Consider the following 21,964-nt stretch of genomic DNA (forward strand, 5'->3'; position numbering starts at 1 on the left):
TGTTGCCTCCAGGATCTTAGATGATTTGCACAATCAGTACAGACAATATCTTCTTAGGTCATGCTTCATCTTTGAAATCCATTTTTTCAAGGAAAATTTAGAAAGTAATTTCAATGAAAATTGATTAACTTACATTAGCAGGAAATTTTACAGAAAGAAAAAATGAAGCCATTTCAAGCTGTATGAAACAGATGCACTTTCATTTTTATTATTTGTGTGAACTGAATAACTTTTTCTTGTTTTCCTTTCTTGTTAGTTCAATTTTTAATTAGGACATAATGATTTTTAATGAAAATCTCATCAAAAGAATTCACCCAGGCTATGAGTGGTAGAAATAGTGTTTAATTTTGTTCCGGGTAGTGCTACCACCAGCAGATCCCGAAGCCCCTTCTCATTTGACTCTACTATTGTATAAAATTGAGTCTATAAATGAGCACACATAGGAATGCCTCTCGCTGCCTCTGTCCCCCTCTCGCCTCTGATGTCAAACCAATTAAAAAGGAGCTACATGTCTTAGGCAAAAATGTCTTTTTGATCTGGAGAAGTTTTTGTTTTCTGTTACGTTCCCTGCGTAAAGAAAAATAAACAAAATTTTGGATAATTGAACAGTAAAGCAATAGAGTGCCCAGGAGCCTGGTTTGTGCCTGACCGGTGAGCTATTTCAGCTGATTAACATCTGGAGCAATATGACATAGGCTTGGACTCTTTCCCTACGAGCAGCCCTTTTTAGCACTGCTGCACATCTTCTGCAAGAATCAGAGAAATTGTACTTGCATCAAACGAGGTCTCTTCCTGAGGAAAAGTGGAATGGTGCTGAAAGTTCAAAAAAAGGCTATGGTCATTATAGAAGAGGGGACTGAAATGATAATGTGGGTGGTGGTACACTGCCTGGAGAAATCCTGGGGTATCAATTCACTGATATCACCAGCTGTGTTCTTTCTACGAAGGGGATTGAGGTACCTGAGCTCTTAAAGCATTCTAAATTCAGTAAACTGGCTTAGATATACAGATTAAATACCCTCCTTTGCATCACGTCAAGGCATCTTACATAGGCATTTTGTACAGAAGAGATTGCTTATTAGCTTTTGGCTGTGATTGCATTTTGGTAATGATGTGTGACAACCCACTTGATGTAAGTTCAGTTCTTGTTTGGTAGTCTTTCTCTGGAAAGTTCTCTTGTCCTTTTGCTTCTCCTGAAAGAATTTGGGCGTTTTGCTCATGCCTCAAGCTTTCTTTTGTGTCCCACACCATCAGAGTTCGTTTACAAACCGCTGGTTTGATGATTCAGTGAAAAAGGATTGGCAGCAGTGATGAGATACCTACTTTGTACTATTCAGTAAATGAAGACACATTAAAAGGTTGGCCAGGTAGTGTAGCCAGAGAACATGCAAGTCTTTTTCACTGAAATCAATGCCAGCGCATGCTTGACTCTCAAGATCCAGTTGAGAGTCAGCAACTTCAGTTCCCTTCTGGGTGAATTCAGAGCACTCTTTAAACAAAGCAAACTTCAACTTGCTTCAGTCTTGACAACTCTCTGAGCAGCAAAGCTGTCTTCTTCTCAAGTTGTACAATCAGCAGCAGCGGGTTGTAAAGCAGTGAGCCTGGCTCAGATGGGGCTTGATAAAACTGACTGTCCCTAAGCCTGGTACCACACTGTTGGAGCCCCATCACAACTAGTAATGCAGGTCATGCCTGCCTTTCATAGCAGAGAGCTTCTCTACCTCTCCGCTGACCCAGTGTTTCATCCCGCACCCGTGCAGATCTGCAATATTCCTCGTGTGACAGCAGAGATGGCCTTGAGGCAATTCTGCTTGTGGAAAAAAACAAGGAAAATAACGGTTTGCTATCCAGATGTAAGGACTTCTGATTCTGTCAGTGTATGAAGGCTTTAGCTAGGGAAACCATGAGGCTGAATTTAGGATTCTGTTCTTTGATATTGTAACTTGCCTTATTGCTTTTGGGCTCGTTCTAAAAATTATATTTATCAAGGCTTATAGTTACTGCTCTGTACTTTGTCTTGCCTAGATGAATTTTATTTAGCTGTATCTGTAAAATAAAATTCTCACAGCTCAAAGGCGCTGAGATATTGATATTTATGCATGAATTCATGAATGACTACCAGCAGGATTCGGCTTTACTAGTCACTGTTGAGCAGCAGAGGAGAGCATTAGAGAGATTAAGATTGGAGGCCCAGATGGAGCTGAACTTGGCAAGAGATGTGAAAAAGAACAAGGGGTTCTACAGGCATGTGGGCAGGAGGAGGCAGGCTAAAGAGAGCGTTCCCCCTCTGATGAATGAGGATGGAGAACTGGCTTCCACAGACATGGAAGAAGCCGAGATGCTCAGTCAGTGTGTTGTTGCCCCAGTCTTCAGTGCTGGTCAGGCTCCCCTTGTCTGCCAGGACCCCGAACCTGCAGGTGTGCTTCACATTTCTTAGAAGCATCGTCTCCCACATTGGTGAGGTTTCTCCAGCCACTTCTCGCTGGTTGTATAATCCTTAAGAATCATGGGATTCTTAAGGTAGGCAAAGATCACTGAAATCATCTGATTCAGCAATCTTATTTTTAATTATTGTATTGAGAACAACAACAGTAATATCACCAAGTACCTCACCGAATCCTGTCTCTCTGCCAAGCAAACCACATGGCTTTGTTTCCATCACCCGCAAGAAGTACATTCTGGGTAACCTGTGCTTTGCATGAAGCAAAGCCCTTGTGCGGATGTGTTCCCTAAAGCAGGAAAGAAATTGCAAGTAATAACAGACTTATACTAGAGCCTGTGTGCATTTAATGAAACAGAACAATTTTGTAAAAACGGCCCGGAAAAAGAGAATCCATCCAACCAGAATTCAGCTTTCTTATCTAAAGGAAAGACATTTTCATATGTAACAGTGTCTTTTATTTGCAGAAACAATTGCATTGGAAAACATACCTAATGAAGTAACTCTAGAACAAACATTACAATAAAGAAACAACATAAAACTATTAACATTAATATCTAAAAGGCTTAAACGGAATGTAACAGTTCCTGGAAAGTTCTCAAACGGGGGTCCTTGCTAATATGAGAGCAATTGGGAGGCCTGAGGTCCCACATTGTTGTCAGATGGATGGAGTGGGCCTCAGGTGGCATGTTCTGGCAGGGCTGTCCACCTGCAGCACGGCAGGCTGGATGGTCGGCAGCGAGGGGGGCTGCTGCAGCTGCTGGTGCAGGTTCTGCTGTTAGGATTTGGTGGGCAAGGAGCCACGGTGCAGAGCGGGCTCTGCTTGCTTCATCACTTTTTTTGGCAGTGCGACCATATCTTGAGTATCTTCAATGTCAAACGGGTCATCCATAGCAAAGAATGATCTCTTTCTTCCCTGCACATTGAGATGTTTTGTTTTACATTTATTTTTGCCTGATGGTTTCTGGCCCTCAGCCTGTTTTTGCAGCACCGGTTCAGGTTGTAACTTCTGTTTGTTTGGGCTGTCTGTCTTGCAGCTTTCTTGAGTTTTGTGCTGCTGGGCAGCCAAACTTGGGGCTTGAGCACAGCTCGGCCAAGCTTGTTTTTTCTCATTCCCATTTGGGTTGCTAGATAAAAGGCTTTTTGTGTGCAGAGGGCCTGGTGATTCTGGTAAGTCTCTGCACCTCTTCTTGGCCACTGGTATGAATTCATCCTGCCGTTTGCCTGTGGAGTTCTCCATTTGGTTGCCACCATTCTGCAGTCTCACACTGCAGTGCTTCCGCTTCTTGTCCAGAGGTGGACAGCGATGTTGTTGGATATGTCCTGGTGCTACTGGTAGCTCAGAGAAGGGCAACGCTGCACGCAGCATCGCCTGCTGCTCCTAGAATCATAGCATCATAGAATTGCTCAGGTTGGAAAAGACCTTAAAGATCATCAAGTCCAACCACAACCTAACCATACTACCCTAAGTCTAACAACCCTCCTCTCAATCACGTCCCTGAGCACCACATCCAAATGGTTTTTAAACACATGCATGGATGGTGACTCAACCTCCTACCTGCCTGGGGAGCCTATTACAGTGCTTAACCACCCTTTCTGTAAAGAGGTTTTTCCTGATGTTCAACCAAAACTCCCCCCTGGGACAACTTGAGGCCATTTCCCTTCTTCCTGTCAGCAGTGAGACCAGCCCCGCTCTCACCGCAATCACCTTTGAGGTATTGGAAGAGGGCAGTAAGGTCTCCCCTAGGCTTCCTCTTCCCCAGGCTAAAAAAGCCCAGTTCATTCAGTCATACCCCATAGGGCATATTCTCCAAGCCCTTCACAAGGCTTGTTGCCCTTCTGTCAGGCAGCTTTCCAGCCACTGCTCACCCAGCCTGTAGGGCTGCCTGGATTGGTTGTGACCAAAATGCAGGACCCGATGCTTGCCCCTATTGAAACTCATGGAGTTTACCCTGGCCCAACGATCTGGTCTCTCTAGGTCCCTCTGTTGTGCCTTTCTCCCATCTGGCAGATCAACACTGCCTCCCAGCTATAGGTCATGACTGAAGACGTGAAATAGAAGTGTCCCCAGCGCTGAGCCCAGGGGGACGGCACTTGTGACTGGCCGTCACGTTTGCCAATCTCCAGTCCACTGGGACATTCCTGGTTAGCCCGGACTGTGGAAGGATGATGGAGAGTGGCTTGGCAAGCACATCCACAAACTCCGTGAGCACTCTTGGGTGCAGTCCATCTGGCCCTGTGGACGTGGGAGTGTCCAGCTTTTGGAGCAGGTCCAAAACCACATCATCGTGGATGATGCAGGGCCTATTCTGTTCCCCATCCCTATCTACCAGCCCCTGGCCGAGCTGACTCTGATCCGCATGTGGCTCAGTTGTCACACGCTTGAATGCGTCACATCCATGACCAGCAGGTCACAGTTTGTCTCACCGGTTCACACGGCTTGGGTTTCTGCCCTTTGTCGTTGGCAGTCCTTAGTATTTACCTGCTTGGTGGTAAGGCAGAGCCGCATGAGCAGCACGCACAGCTCACTGATTTCATTGTGCAGGGTGCTGGAAGTTGGAGCTGTGCCACCAGCGTCGTGAGCGGTGTCCTTCATTGCAAAGGCTGGCACGGGCTGGGGTCCACTCCCTGCACTTTGCTGGGCAGGTGAGTCTGCTGGCCTGAAGCCAAATATTATAAAACGCGGAACCTTTGGTCCACCCTCTTCACCTTCAGAGCCTTGCCAGCTGCAAGTTGCAGCGAGTAATGCTGTAAACAGTGGAACATTTTGCTCATGTTTTGGCTGTTCCCTGTGCCAGTTTGGCGGTGAATGGACTTAAATCCATGTGGAAACTGGTCAGGAGCAATGTTCCCTGGGGTCGGTACTGGGGCCCATCCTGTTGAATATCTTTGTTGATGATGAGGGTATTTGAGTGCACCCTTGGTAACTCTGCAGGTAACACCAAGTTGAAGGGAAGTATTCATCTGCCTGAGGGTAACTGCTGGGATCTATCTGAAAAGTTGCAGCTTCCCATCTTTCTGTGCTTCAACTGTGTTGAAGTTACTCAGTGTCCTGTTCAGGCTTAGTCCCTGGTCCAAGATCTTGTCTAATGTGCTTGAAGCCTTTTCTTGGTGCTGTACTGGGAATTGCTACTTAATTTCTTTCAAATTAAATGTGGCTTTCACAGCTGAGGTTGTTTTAGCCGGAGGATGAATCAGCTGCAGGTTCTTATGGCTGATTATCCCCCTGTGATAGTGTTTCATGGCAACAAAGTGATGCCTAGTCCTTCCTTTAAGACCCATATGGTCTTCCTTTTGGCCTCTTTATTCCAGGATGGTAAGAAACTGTGGTTTTAAATACACAGGTCACTTTTTAAGGAACGCCTCCTATTTGTTTCTGTGGAAGCTGCAACAGGTAGAGCACACTAACACTACTTGGTAGAGCAAATTCTCAGCTACAAAAAAATAAGTTTTTCAACACAGTCACCACCTTTAGCTGTGCATTTATTCCAGTAATGAGCAAGAGCCTGCATGCTGCACTCTCCAGAATCTGCACCAGCAGCTATGACCCAGAGTCACTCTGTGGAAACGTACCACCCAGCACACCTCACTGGTGTGCTCACATCCACTGGAGGATCTCCACGATGTTCAGCAAGCATCAGTGAATGTCAGTAGGTGCCATTTGTTCCATGTGGAGGAATTCCACCCATTTGCTTCATCCGCACTTCCACGTCAGGTGCCGTTTTGTGTGACTGCCCCTCTGCTGCCATTTGTTGCTCAGCAGCAACATGTGATGGAATATTGGTGGGAAGGTTCAACCTCTACTGCTGTACCACAACATCCATCCACCTCTGATGTCTTAGGCCAATATAATAAAATAGAAGGCTTTACTTCAAGTGAGGCTCTCATAGAAGTAGAGGAAAGTGTGCCACTTACAATAGGATGAATGTATAGAAAAAGCTGTGTGTTGTGTTAAAATTAGTAATATTTTGGATAAAACACACGTCTAGTGTGGTGAAATACTGTTTTGTTTAAACTGTGTTTACGCAGACATAAGGTCTGATTGTCAGCACTCCTGTGTGGAGTCAGGAGTTTGACTTGATGATCCTTGTGAGTCCTTTGTGGCTCAGGGCATTCTATGATCAGTGGTTCTGAACTTCTTAACTCTGTGTTGTGAGCTGATCTTTTTTAAAAAATACACAAATAAAATCTTGAAGAAACGTATTCAAAACTGGATGTGGAGTAGAGAGTTGTGTGTAAAACCAGAGGTAGCTGTGGGAGAAATGAGGAATAAATTATAAAATAAGATCTGCTTGGTCAGATAACTTACTATTCATAATTAAGGATAAAAGCTTGGGTGTGTGTCATATCTCAGCAGGCTGTACTGCAGATGTCTCTCTTATTTTCAGAGTTGAGAAGGGTAGCTGCACTTGTCTTCTGTGCTGAGTGTTTATTCCCCCCTCGCAGTATATTCATGTTGCAAATACAGCTTTTATTAAATATTAAATTTTTATTCAATAAAAGAAGTTGTTACAGGCTTTCTGGAATTCAGCCCCACTGAAAGAATAAACTCAGAAGTACATACAAGAGTAGGTGTTGCTATCCAAGTTTATGTAAATAAATACATACATATTTAGATACATACATATATTAATATACACTGCTTACTGCTACTACACTATTTAATGAAAGAGGTGACTTCTAACACTAAGAATACATCAGAAAAGTATTGGTGCTAAGGAACAAATTGCTAATGATTCAAACTACATTTAATGTGAAGTTCGGAGATTTGTTTTCTGCTATTTACAGTTCATAGTAATAGTCCTTTATCAGCCAAATGTCAGAAGTTCTGCAGCTTTAAAACATAGAAATAATATTGCGCTGTTCTTTCCCACAGAGTCTGGGCTCTCCTTGTTTCATCATTTTCTTCGGTAGCGCGACCAGGTCTTGTGTGTCGTCCACATCAAAGGGGTCATCCATGGCAAAGAATGATCTCTTTCTTCTTTGCACATCCAGATGTTTTGTTTTGCATTTTCGTTTGCCTGATGGTTTGTCGGCCTCATCCTTTCTTTGCAGCAGAGGTTTGGGTGGGCACTGCTGCTCAGCCGAAGTCAGGGCTGGAGCAGAGCTCGGCTGAGCCTGCTTTCTCCCACTTGCATTGTTATTTGGAAGACTTTTTGTGGGCAGAGATGTTGGTTTTACAGGCAAGGCTCTGCATATCTTCTTGGCCTCTGGCAGAGATTCGCAAAACTGCTGTCTGTCTGTGAGGTTCTTACGCTTCCCATTCACAGGTGGACGTGGATGTTGGCTTTTATCTCCCAATGGTTGATCTGCTGTTATGTATACTGAATGGCCCTTTGTATGGCATTTCTCTTTTGAGTGCTCTCTTCCCTCTGGAGCCTGGAATCATAAAATGATTGCATTGCTCAGGTTGGAAAATGCCTTAAAGATCATCAAGTCCAACCGCAACCTAACCATACTACCCTACCTCTAACAACCCTCGGCTCAGTCACGTCCCTGAGCACCACATCCAAATGGTTTTTAGTCACATCCAGGGATGGTGACTCAACCACCTCCCTGTGGAGCCTATTGCAGTGCTTAACCACCCTTTCTATAAAGTTGATTTTCCTGATATTCAACCTAAACCTCCCCTGGCGCAACTTGAGGCCATTTCCCCTCATCCTGTCAGCAGTGAGGAAAGACCAGCCCCTCTCTCTGTGCAATCACCTTTGAGGTATTTTAAGAGAGCAATAGGGTCTCCTCTCAGCCTCCTCTTCCCCAGGCTAAACAGCCCCAGTTCCTCTAGTTGCTGCTCGTAGGGCATATTCTCCAAGCTCTTCACCGGCCTTGTTGCTCTTCTTTGGACCTGCTGCAGCACCTCAGTGTCCTTTCTGTACCCAAACAGGTGCCCAAAACTGAACACAGTACTTGAGGTGGGGCCTCACTGGTGCCTTTGGCCTTCTGGGCCCCCTGGGCGCTCTGCTGGCTCGTATTCAGCTGGCTGTCCATCAGTACAGCAAGGTGCCTTTCTGTCAGGCAGCTTTCCAGGCACTTCTTCCCCAGCCAGTGGGGCTGCCTGGGTTGGTTGTGACCAAAATGCAGGGCCCCACACTTGGCCCTGTTGAAACTCATAGGGTTTACCCCGGCCCATCGATCCGGTCTCTGCAGGTCCCTCTGTAGTGCCTTTCTCCCACCCGGCAGATCAGCACTCCCTCCCAACTTGGTGTCGCCTGCAAACTTAGTGAGGGTGCCATCGTGGATGATGCGGGGCCTATTCTGTTCCCCATCCCTATCTACCAGCCCCTGGCCGAGCTGACTCTGATCCGCATGTGGCTCAGTTGTCACACGCTTGAATGGGTCACATCCATGACCAGCAGGTCACAGTTTGTCTCACCGGTTCACACGGCTTGGGTTTCTGCCCTTTGTCGTTGGCAGTCCTTAGTATTTACCTGCTTGGTGGTGATGCAGAGCCTCATGAGCAGCACGCACAGCTCACTGATCTCCTCGTGCTGGGTGCTGGATATTGGTGTGGTGCCACCAGTGTGGTGAGCCATGGCTTTCATTGTATAGTCTGCTGTCTTATTTTTAGAAGTGGGGCTAAGCAGCAGCAGCAAGGCTGCCCTTCGGTGCCCCCTCTTCGCCTGCAGAGCCTTTCACGGGCAAGCAGGGAAGAGGTGTGCGTTGGTTTGGGTGGGCTGTCGCCAAGGGCAACCCGGTGCGTCGTCCCACCCGTCTCTAACTGCCCTAACTGCCCCCGTCTTGTCTGGCCCCATAAAGTGTCACGGGCTTATCCCTAGATCTGAGTCCGTGACAGGGGGCACAGGCCCCGGGGAAAGGAGAAAACAACGAAGCCGTACTAACGGCTTGCCGCGCGACCCGGCCGGCCCCGGGCCGCGTGCGCTCCGGGAGAGGGGGAAGGGCAGAGAGCTAGCAGATAGTTTTAACGAAGAGAAAACACAACGGCGGCGATCTGAGGAGGAACGATAATTTACTGAATGTAACCAAATCGAACAACACGAGAGAGACGAGAGTATGCAAAGTGCGAGTCAAACCACGGCGGTGCGAGGGAAAGCACGTGCTTTGCTCCGCGGCGAGCTGAGACGGCTGAGCCGGGGCAGGAAGGAGAGGCGGACCCTGGGGTCCTCCGGAGCTTCGCCTCGCTTCCTCTTCCCGCCAGGTCCTGCGGGGATGCCGCCCCTCCCCTCTCCTCAGGATACTCAAACTGCCCATAGGAGGCAGTAAATGGGACCAGAACTTTAACTCTTTAACTCCCCCTGCTCCACGTGATGTTCTGATGTGGAATACTGACATCAAAAAATCACCAAATCACAACAGTAAGAGTTTTGTGTCAGGCTTTACAGTGTCAAAATAAACTTCTGCTGCTGTGGTCTACCACGGCTGGTGTCCTGCGTGTATGTAGAGTGGGAAGGTTCCAGAGCTGCTTTTTTTTTTTTTTGGAGACACTCACTGCACTGCTTCTGTAGTGTTTGCATCATTTGTACCTGTTCAGATAGTGACAGAAGCATTTGGTTTGTGTGTTGCACTGGTAGCAATGACTGCAACAAATGGATATTGTGACAGGTTTTGCTTATTACCCATTTCCATTTTTATTCTTTCCTTTTCTAAAACTCTGTTGACTTTTTTGTGTGCTTTTGCACGTGCGGCAGGTATATATTGTTTTTGGCAGGGGTTCTTAATGGTGAGTGAGTATTGCTGTAGTGAGGCCCTATCTGAAGTTCTTTGTCCATGTTTGGGAACCCCAGCACAGGAAAGCTGCAGAGCTGTTGGAAATGGTCCAGAGGAAGGCCACTAAGATGATCAGAGGTCTGGACCTCTCGTATGAAGAAGGGTTGAGAGAACTTGGCTTGTTTAGCTTGGGGAAAAAAAGGCTCTGGGGGGACCTCACTGTGGCCTTACAGTACTTGTAGTGAGTGTATAAGCAGGAGGAGGAACAACTATTTACACGGGTTGATATTGATAGGACAAGAGGGAATGGTTTTAAACTAAGACAAGGGGAGATTTAGGTTAGATATTTGGATGAACTCTTTTACACAGAGGGTGGAAACACGCTCTGGAACAGGTTTTGCAGAGTGGTTGTGGATGCCCCATCCCTGGAGGCACTGAAGGCTGATGTGGTTGTGGCTCTGGGCAGCCTGGTCCGGTGGTTGGCAACCTTCGCCACAGCAGGGGGGGGTTGTAACCAGATGATTGTTGAGGTCCTTTTCAACCCAGGCCATTCTATGATTCTGTCAAATCATGACCACAGCAACTAGTGCTCTGAATAGGGATTGATATTTATAAAGCACTTTAGTGAGGTATGTTGATCCTAACTGGAGACACCATTTCAACATGGACATGCAAATGTACATAGATAGTTTCTTGTGTTTTTACACCTAGCTAAAAGATGAATCTTTTCTTTCTGTAATGTATGAACTTGCTTTCATCAGCCAACTCCATAATACACAGCTGTCAGTTGCAAGCTGCGTTGAGATTCTGCTAGTCATTTGATTTTTATCTGGACAGAACATTTTTAATATCGCCTGTGATTATGTTCTAGATAACACACAGTACAGTTCTATTGTATGCATATCATAATTTCTGTGTGGGCTTTTTTTTTTTCAGTAAATTTATTTATTTATTTGTTTAATTTTTAAGAAAAATGTGCTCTTATTTTCTTTGCCCTTTATCTCTCCAGTGCATAGTTTGGGACTGGGATTCCAATGGAAAACATGACTTCATTGGAGAATTTAGCTCAACTTTCAAGGAAATGCAAGGGGCTATGGAAGGGAGACAGGTAGGTGGAAACCACTCAAGCACTATCAGTATATAAGCTTTGAGGATCAATGTTCCTGATGCATTTCGTATGCAAATTACAATGCCTCTTTTTTTTTTTTTTTCTTGGAAATGTATTTGTTCTGTTTATCTCCTGTATATTTTACTGTTATTACATGATAATCCAAAAATGCAGAAAGCAGCCGATCTTGTAGTTCTGTATCTCAAATGATGAGACTTTCTAAAGTTCATACTTCACAGGTATTTCTGCAAATATTTGTTTTGTTTGATCCTAGCACATAGTTTCTATTGGATGCTTTGCTGTTATGCTGAAGCATAGGCACAAGGTACTCAAAGAATTCCCCAGCTGGCCTCTAGTCCTTCATTGGATGAGGGTCATTCTCCAGTTTTCTCCATTTTTCTTTATTTCTCATGTGCTGCATGATTTGGTACCAGCTCTAACTTGATCCCATCAGGATGAACCTAATTTATTTCTTAAATGTCTCATAAATTACAGTCCTAAGGGAAAATAAAAGCGTTAGCGTATTAATAATTTCCCTTCTTTATGTCAGCCAGATCTTTTAAAATTGAAGTCGATGGTAATTATTGAATACGATAAATGATTTGGCATATGTAATGCTAGAAATTGTTTTTTCTTATTATTGCTTAACCCTGAAGGTGTTTTGAAAAATTTTCTGTGGGGGAATTTAAAATGTTGTCTTTCTAATCTACTCATATTTGCAGTCACTGCTTCATGGTGATCTCAAAACTAAACTCCAATAAACTTTGTCTGGGCTTCACATTATATAGCAAAGGGTCAGAAAGTGTTTGGTAGGTGTTGCAGTCAGGCTGTTCCTTAGGTCAGGAAATGCTAGTTGTTCTAGTTGTCTTTTGTTGATGTTTGGAAGTTTTAACATGTATTATTTATGTGTGTAAAATACCACTGATACATTTATCAGTCATATATTTACCTGTTATAAATAAGTTAATATAAGGTTAACTATTTCCAGAGAGAATAACATTAACAATAACAGTGTTATGACAGCACCTTGATTTTGAATGCAAGTGGCTGTGGCTGGAAAATAAACAATGTGAAAGTGGTAAAATGTGCATATTTCCAATGTAAACATTTTCAAAACAGCATTGCAGTCCTTTCCAAATGGCCAAGACAAGAGATTTTCCATCCAGAGCACCAGGAATGTCTGTGAAAAGTGATCTATACATTTTTTATTCTGATGTGGAAGCAATGGACTCTTCATCCCCCAGTAGCAAAAAGGATGGTTACTCAGGCAGAAGCATGAGAAGTTGGTATAGTCATTGGTCAGTTCTTATTCTAATCTTCATAAGTTCACAGAGTAGTGCTAGAGAGTGGTCCAGGGATACTTTAATGTAGCACAGTGCTGTTAAGTGCCTGAATCTTTGCATTGCTAAGAGCCTGCCATTTGTCATTCTCCAGGCTGCCTTTTACGTCTAACATTACGTCTGCTTTTTGTGGCAGATGTGCACAATTTCTCCTCCATAGTCCTAAGCTGTTCCAACATTATTTCTCCCTTGGTGCTCTTATTCTGTGTTTACTGCAGTTACTCTATGGGCTTACACCTTCAAAACCTGATACTGTTATAGATGGGACACAATTGTCACCAGCGTGAAACTCAGACCTTCTGCCCACATCTCTTTTTTAACCCTTGTTTTGTAGTCTGTTATGGAAGAAAACAAGATTTAGTGGATAAGGTAGTAAGCTATAGCCATTTAAATATGGATATAACATAATGTATAAAAACATATATATTTTATTATATATTATATAAAAATGCCCCAAAGAATATGCATACGTGCTCCAGATGGTTCTTGGCACCTGATGAAAGTGAGCTTCATTCAGCACTACTATCACAGTAGTCATGAACAAGCAGTAGACAGTCTGAGCAGGTCCTGATGAAAACAGTATAGTTATTTTGGAGAAGGTACTGTGAATCATTTGTTGTATCAGAAAAGTACTTTGTTTAGTAGACCATGTCACTTGTCTTCCTGGCTGGCCAATGGAGAGCAATTACCATACTTCTTTTTTTTTATCTCCTTTCTTTCTGTCCTTCCTTCCCTCTTTCTCTCCCTTTTTTTTTCTATTCTTCAGAAGTAACTACTGCTGCTAAAGGCAGTATATGCTATTGGTTGTGGGCCCCATAAATGCATGCATTTGTCTCAGCATCCTTTGTGCAACATGACATAATCAACCACATCAAGGAAATGTGATAATATGTGGGTGAGGAGATGAGTAGTTAGACAGTCTTTCTTAGAAGAGATTTTAGAAGAGATTTTTTCATAGCCTCTGAAATAGACATTTCTAAGTCTTCTGTTCAGCATCTCCTACCATTCCAAAATTGATTGGTTACTCCTTCACAAACTTGGCATGAGAAAACACAGTAAGAAGTCCATTACTTTTTGTGACAGTATTTTTTAAGTGAAATACTTAAAGTTTATTGTATGCCTAGGTTTATTTCCAAATATATGTACTATAGTTTTTTGTTTTTTAATGTGTATGTACTGGCAGTTTTATAATATTAATTTGCCAAACATTGTAAAACAAGGCAAGAAAAGCTTTATAAAAATTTAAAGGCTGTTAAAGCTGTTCATAATTTAAAGGAAACATCATCTGTGAATGAAAAAAACTATAGGGATTTGTAGAAAAAAAAGTTGCAGAAAAAGAAACCACCTGGATCCTCATGTAATTCAGGAGTTACATAAGTGAAAAATCTGTTCCTGTATTACAAAAAATAAGGATGCATCTATGTATGCACGCACACAGAAAGGGAAAAAGAAACCCTGCTGTGCTTACCATCTCTACTGCTATTCCACAAAGATGATGGAGGGCTGCAGCACCTCTCCTATAAAGAAAAGGAGAGGGAGCTGGGGTTGTTTTAGTTTGGAAAAGACTCTGAGATTTCATTGTTGCTCCTCCAGTAGTTCAAGAGAGCTTTTAATGAGGAGGAAGACTGACTGTTACACGATCTGATAGTGATAGGACAAGGGAGAATGATTTTAAACTAAGTGAGGGGAAATGTAGGTTAGATGTTAGGAATGAACATCTCAGAAGATGTTGAAACACTGGAACAAGTTGCCCGGGGAAGCTGTGGATGACCCGTCCCTGGAGGCATTCAAGGCCAGATTAGATGGGGAGGCTTGGAAGAGGGTGCAGTGATGTGAGACATCTGCCATGTCTGTGTGGTTAATACAGCAGTGATGCCACCTCAGGAATGTGAGTGAGGCTAGGCTTTTGCTGAGGAAACAAAAACATTCTGGTTTTCACTTAGTTCCCCAGCTGCAAGTTTTCATAGGAAACCTCTGATACTGATTAAAAACAGGTCATCTCCCGTGATGATTACCATTCTGAGTCAGAAGGGGAAAAAATATCCAGTCTTCTTCTGTAGACCGGTGGCAGGAATGACTTAGCATTTCAGGCAGGAGGAGTTGTAGTTTGCTTACAAGTGACTTGCTTTTCTTGAGGCATTGGAAAAAGATAATGCAGGATATAATGCCGCCTACTATTGATATTTTTATTTTTTGCCCTGTCCATTAGAGTGTGCCTCCTTTGTCATTTACAAGCTGTGCAATTTGTTGCAAGAGCAGTATATGAAAAAAACAAGGGATAACTGAAAGAATTAACAGGGAGATCAGAAAATATGCTAATGATAACCAAAGCTCTGCTATAGCACTCTAGTTCTTTCCTCATGGCCCACTTGATCTCCTGATGTGGAATTACGGTGTACAAGAGAAAACAGCTGCTCTGTATCATGATTTCTCTTGCCATGGGGTACATGAAGCCCTCCTGACATCTTCGTTTCTCTGAACAGCTTGTGCTGCCCAAATAAAATGTTTACCTGCATGTAATCACCACTGCTTCCCTTCACTGGTGTGCAGAATGGATGGTTGCAACACTGACTTCTCTTCTGAGGGTTTAGTAAGATAATGGATGAAGATGCTTGGGAAAGCATCATCCTTAACTGCAGAGAGCAACGTCACCCATTGAGAGGTCTGTGTCCTCATTACATCAAAGAGAGGATTAGGCCCATCCACATCTCAGTATTAGTTTGCTGATTTTCACTGAAGAATAGATGGGTGGAGTTTGTTTTACACTCAGGAATTCTTCACACAGTGGTTTAAGTGTCATGGTATGAAGGAAACACCAAAGTAGTTTAGTATAGGGTTTCATTACCAGCATTTGAAACAATATGTATAATAAATTAATGGGAGATATTTAAAACCAGATAGTTTCTGTTTCAGATTTACTGTGGTGTTTGACAGAGAAAGAGCCTGTATAGCTCCTAGCTGGCAAGCATTTGGAGGAAATGTTAAGTGACTTTCAGGAGATGAATCCGAATTTCGCAATATTTACCATTAGTGTCAGATTGCAGACTATTGCATTGTTTTCCATTCAGCTAAAAGTTAATTTAAGAGACAAAAATGAATCAATTAAAAACAGTGTCAGATACCAAATCAATACAGGGAATCTAGGAACAGACTGAAAATTGATCCTGTCCTCACAGTACAAGCAAAAATATTTCAAAATTGTTTTGCATTTTTAATTACCTGCTTAGAGTTGGTTAATGAATTCCAATCCTTTTGGAAGAGCTGGAGATGTGACAAGGTCTGGTCAGGGCATTTCCTTCAAATGATGTATGTCACATCTTCAGCTTGAACTGTGGGAATGGCCAAGGTCAGAGTCACATCTTGATGGTTAGTAAAGGTAAGAGAGTTTCATGAAGCCTACCCATGAACTGGGGAGGGATTTCTCCCTCCTCTCTCCTTCCCTTTGTAATAGCACCGTATCAAAGGATTGAATAGTTGCAAATTATTTCTTTTTTTCTGTTTCTTCAAAAAAACCAACATTTCTATGAATTTGCTAGTCAGTTCTGTTTCTTTCCTAGTCACATCTGCATGTTAGTGACTCATACAGAATGCTTTAATACACTTCAGGCTTAAATAGTCCTCTTTCTGCACAGCATAAGGGTTCATACAGGCCGAGTATTCTTTAAACACACACACTGAAAAGTGCTTCTGTTAGAGAATGATAAAATTAAGGAAGCATACGTAGGATATTCAGGGGAAAGCCATGACGTCTCTCCAGTGTAGTTAAAAGTGAAAGGGAGGAAAACAATCCTGACTTTTATTTATTCTCTTTATTCACTATATTACAAGTTCTTTATAACATAGAGACAACACAGTTTTTTTTCCAGTAAGTTTGAGGTAACTGTGTGCTAAACCATCTTGCCAGACAGCAGTGTATCGAGATATGGGCAGTGATTTTGCCTTACTGTCAGATTGCTTTCCTAAATACTGAGCTTGTTGCACTCTTGTGTTGCAGTGAGTTCTGTGTAGCTGGAAAGATGTGCTTTCATTCCTTGAGCCTGACTGCTTCTCCTGAGTAGAGAAAAAATGTTTATGGAGGATTTCCCCTGAACATGTGGGCTTGTGTCTGTCTGTCTTCTCAGTTGGAAAATTCATTGCACAAGATGAATAATCGAGCTGTAGGCTAACTAGGAGAGCAAGCAGATGTGCTTCCTGCAGTTGGATCTTTTTTTTGTTTGTTTGTTTTTTGTCTTTTCTCTTTCTTGGCTCTGCTACATCTCTCCAGAAACAACGATGAAAATACTCATCCTTCCGGGTGCAAAAAAGTCTCATATTGCTCTGGAGCCCTGCATTTTGTATTCCCTGTTTTTGACATTTGAGAGAAGCCCCAAGTTTTAAATACTTCAGAGACATCCAAATAATTGCTGCTAGGCAGTGGTTGGAAGCTCACTGTGGCTGTTCATAAAATAAAAATGATTTTACATGCTCACTTTGCTCAGACAAATAAAATAGGGAGACCTTCACTATAGGCAAATTATTGTAATGCTTAGGTCTGTTTCATTTCCCAAGTATAACAGGGAATTTTAGGCAGTACAGCATCCTAGTCCCCTTGTAAATATTCTTTGTTTTACCTGGCATCTTGTTAGAGCTCATGCTTTCTCCCAGCATTTGGAAACAACTCCCTGGAAGACAATAGGTGTGTTCTTAACCTTATTTAATAACATGGTACGCTTACAAATCTGGATTTAAAAATACAGATGCATACTTGTACGTTTTGTTTCTGCATTAACACATGAATAATAATGTAGCAATTAGACTTCAGGGTCTGCAAGTTTGGTCTTACCAACCTGTTTGAAACCAGAGAAGGCAGAACATCTGAAGTGGAAAGTAAGACTCTCAGAGGTGTTATGGTAAGAACAAGGCAACATGTGTTAGTGACAAAATAAGACTATTTTACTGTAGGAAAAAAACTGATCAGAAGATTTCAAAATATGTTTTTTTTTTGTTTTAATATGTTATGAGGGATTATTTTCAAATTTTAAACTGTTGAATCTTTAATTAGCTACTTCTTTCCATGTTTTAGTCATTTTTCTTAACTTTCTGTTTTACCATGAGACTTGAAGGAACTATTATTCTCTTTCAAAAGTGAGTGATACAATGTCTGATCAGAATTTCTCTCATCTTGAGTTTAATAAACACCAGTTATAATATGTAGGCAGTTTTGTAGTTAAAATTGTGCATCAGACTGCTCCCTCAAGTACTTTCAATTTATATTAAGAAGTTCCTCCTTTTTTTCCTTTTCTTCAATAATCTCAAAAGATCCTCAGTCTTCCTCATGTAACACCTTAACCTATTGGTGACACTGGTAGGTGACAACACAAAAATGTGGGTATCTTTCTCAGTTCTGTGTCCACATGCACACGTTAGAAGATAGGTGTTTGCCTTGGGGTCTTTTCTGTTAATTCTCTAAGTATTTTTTTTATTCTATTATTATTATTATTATTCTTTCTGTGGAAATCAGACAGTGCCATCTTTGTTAATTATTTGATGCCCACACTAATTTTACTTCATGCATTGACTTTATTCTCACAGGTACAATGGGAATGCATTAACCCCAAGTACAAAGCAAAGAAGAAGAGTTACAAGAACTCAGGCATTGTCATCCTTAACCAGTGCAAGGTATTTGTGTTTTGTTCATTTTCTGTTTCTTTCCTAAACTCTCAGCAATGTATTTTAATGGTGTTTGAAAATGTAGATAACAAACTGGAACCATGTAGTGAATAGCAATAAAAACTGAGCCACGAAAAAAAGTGAATACAAGGACTTGAATCCTAAGCTAACTGTCACACATGTTCCTCTTTTAATTTCTCTTATCCTGTCCCTACTGGTGTGAGTTGGCAGTACTAAACTCTTACATCTGTCAGCTTGCCAAATGGACTTCTATATGTTACCCTTCCAATCCTTACAACTATCTTTGAATTTCCCTTGCTCCTCCTAAGCTAACAGCAAAATTCCCATTGACTTCCTATTGAGAAGAAGGAGAGATTGTTTCTGTTTTTTATATGAATTTTACCATTCTGTATTCTTAGGGTAATTGGTTATGTTTTCTCTTTATATTTTTGTTCTTTCCAACTCCCAATCTTCCTTCACCTTATTTTCAGTTGATCTCCTTCTTTCAATTTGCTTTGTTCAGGCAGTTCCATGATCTGATGTTTTAGCAGTGCACAGTTAATTTAAGTATTTTGATTTCTTGTCTGCAGATCCACAAGATGCATTCTTTCTTAGATTATATAATGGGAGGCTGCCAAATACAGTTTACAGTAAGTGCCTTAATTCTGCAACTTCTTTTAAAGAAGGGAAATCCTCTTAGATACTGATTCATCGCTTTCCCCAAAAAAGATTCTTACACGCCATTCTTTCGTAAATTATTAATGTCTTCAAAGATATGTATTATGCCCAGAAAATAAATATTGGTTAATGTGTCAGGATTTTCTTGCACATACTGATGTACTATATGTTTTACATCAATTACTATTGCATTGCAAAAAGTAAAGGTGAGAAGCTAAGTGAGCTTTCAACATAATTTGAACATAGCAGTGTTTAAATAGATTTTTATATGTATCTGACTGATGTAGTATTGCCTCTATTATATTTTATATTGTTTGTCTAAATAATGAGTCTGTTATGTGTTCGCTGCACTAAGTTTTAAGTGAGGTTCCTCATAATTTATCTGAGAAGTTGGGTGTTCCCTTGTAGTGCGTATTGTATTGGCTTGTACTTGTTTGTGTGTTCTAAAGCATTTGCATGTGCTTTGCTTTGGGTTATCTGAGGAAATAGGTAGGACAGGGTCATTAAAATGAAGCAAAACAGCTGATAATAAGTTAAATAGATGGATCTGCAAGAATGGGCAGTGAGCATAATGATGAAAAATCCACTATCCTGTGAGTCACAGAAATCCCTAAGTTATTAGTGACTTCAGCGGTAAGTCTACCAGCTACAGTGTTATTTAAGTCAGTTTTCAGCCTACATAGAATCAGGAGGAGCTGTTATGGATATCTCTGTGCCTATAGCTCTGTTTCTTCATAATAAAATAGTTCACAAGCTGAATTTTGCATGTTTTACTTCTTTGTCCCTCAGTTGCACCAGTACCCATGATGATAGCATAGACTGCTTGTGATCCTTGTTACTGTCCCCATAAATATATCAGAGCTTTTCTTGTGGGCACTGAAGCAAAAAGGTGCAACCTGCAGGGAAGATATTCACTGCTCCCTTGCTTTCTGCGTGCATTGTATGATCTCCTTTTTATATAGGCCTGCTTTGGTTAATTCAGATCACTGCAACAGAGTCAGCTTATTCCTTCCACCTTCTTAGATTTCCATTTCTTTTGATTGGAATCGTACATTGGATCTGGAATTTATTACAACTGTCATAGCACTTCTGTTGTTGCTGTTGCCTTAATGTTAATGACATTTCTAAGGAATTCATGCTATGTACAGGCAGTACAATGCTGCTGGGATGTAGAAGGACACTTGTTTAGGGAGGGAAATGGGGATGCTAAGCATAGATTTTGTAACAAAAAAAAAAACAAACCTGTAGTATGATGTACCTGCTAATTTAAGGCAGTAGCGAGGGCTTTGGTAACATCATGCTGTGTGTTTGTGGGATACTTTGTAGGAATGTAGTTTGTAGTTAGAAGGAATGTCTCTGAAAAATGCAAGTAAACTTTCCCTTCGCTTTAAAACCATTTATTAAGAAGCCATAGTCTGCAGAGATCAGTAGTGCTGATTCCAGGCTGTTACTTTTATGCAGTGGTTATTGCAACACACCATATCTCCTATCAGACAGTGTTCCCTGCTGCAAAAGAGATGTTCATAAGCTGACAGTGCAAATGGGTCTGTAGTCAGAAGACATTTTCATCACTTTAGGAAATATAGCAGAAAGGATGTGTAACATGCATAAAGGGAACTGTAATAGAAAGATATATTGGAAAGATTCTCTCTTAGAGAGGTCATGGTATCAGACCAGCTGAGTCTTTGCTGACAGATCTAGCAAGAGATCCTGGCTGTGTAGGATGTTTTCAGTGTGTTGAAAATCACGCTTTTAACAACAATGTGGAAAAGAAGTGCTAAGAGTTATTGCTGTGTTATTTTCACATTTAGATATGGGAAGATGACTGGTACATTTGAACCAAAATATTTAAAGATACACCAATAAAAATCAAATGTATCCATTTTAAGAAAGAGTCCTGCTTTGCTGGCCACAAGATGAACTGATTTGTGGGATTAGCCTAGTGAAAACATACCGTTAACGGTTCTACAGGCGTGACCGTTGTTTCTCTGGCATATAGTGAGTTTTTGCATCTCCTATAATCAGGACAAAAATGTAAGATTAAAATAATACTTGATTCATATTTTTAAGAAAAACTCATATTGTTAAGAAAACATTTGAACACCTCGGCTAAGATTTAAAAAAGAGAAATATCTATCTTGAAACTAAGCTAATGCATGCTGTTATAGGTGGATTTACCATAGGTTTCACAAGTTGCTAGAGTTTCTTGGTAATTTCTGGCAGCTGTGGCACAGATAGTTGTGTACATGCAGGCAGGTTGAAACCTGGGGGGGTTTCTCTGAATTTATTCAAGTTAAAAATCAAGCTGTTATTTTTTGGAAAAATGTTCTATGTGGAAAACTACCAGACCCACTGCTTCAGTGCATGAGCAATGATGAATAGGGAAGGTGAGGTTTGCAGAGGCAAGCTAGGACTTTCAGAGTTCCTTATGCAGCCCTCAGTAAAGTCCTTCCACATCAACTGCACAGTAAAACTGCAAATTGAACTCAGTGCAATTGTGGCTATTGAAGATGCGGGTATGGCAGGGTTTTGGAGGAAGAGCAAAATTGTAATGAGGTTTGTAAATTGTTCCCTCAAGGAGAATACAGTTTTCTTGTTGGTCCTCTTCAGAAATCCTAGAAAGCAGCATCAGAAATTCAGGAAAGGGCTTCCCAATACATGCTGATCATATCACAGAAAAATATATGTGAGAGTCTGTGTTCAGTGAGGAGGATAAAGACTTTTTTAAAAGGGAGAAGTTAATTTTTAAAAGATAATTTAATATTTGTTTTTGCACTGAATGTTTCCCACAACCTCCAGTAAGTCTTTCCAGCACGAAGCTCTCTGCAGGACTTAAGCTTTGTTTTTGCCCTGTAGTTCACCTTTAAGCTCACCATCATCTGTGAAATTGGGAGGGTTAATTGCTTAACACTTAGAAGACACTATGAAGATACAAATTAAATAAAATGAAATAAAAATACACCACACAGACAGTATTTACTGTGAGCACTGCTACAGACAAAATAAATTTCAAAATCTGTAAGAAATGTCCCTGAAAGGAAGTAAGAACTTTAATGTGTGGTTTCAGTAGGATTTTTGACTCTC

General features: G+C 41.6%; 1 protein-coding gene across 1 annotated transcript in view; it reads left to right on the forward strand.

The window, feature by feature from the left end:
• The window catches only part of CPNE4 (copine 4), a gene marked incomplete at both ends in the record, with an annotated part of 177,015 nt that overhangs the window by 118,757 nt on the left and 36,294 nt on the right, over positions 1–21,964 (forward strand). Inside the window, 3 exons of the mRNA XM_079538280.1 lie at positions 11,115–11,213; positions 18,125–18,211; positions 18,793–18,852. Coding sequence (XP_079394406.1) covers positions 11,115–11,213; positions 18,125–18,211; positions 18,793–18,852 — 246 coding nt within the window. The remainder of the gene's footprint in view (positions 1–11,114; positions 11,214–18,124; positions 18,212–18,792; positions 18,853–21,964) is intronic.

Source organism: Tetrao urogallus (genome assembly GCF_951394365.1).
Source record: "Tetrao urogallus genome assembly, chromosome: 7".
Lineage (NCBI taxonomy): Eukaryota > Metazoa > Chordata > Aves > Galliformes > Phasianidae > Tetrao > Tetrao urogallus.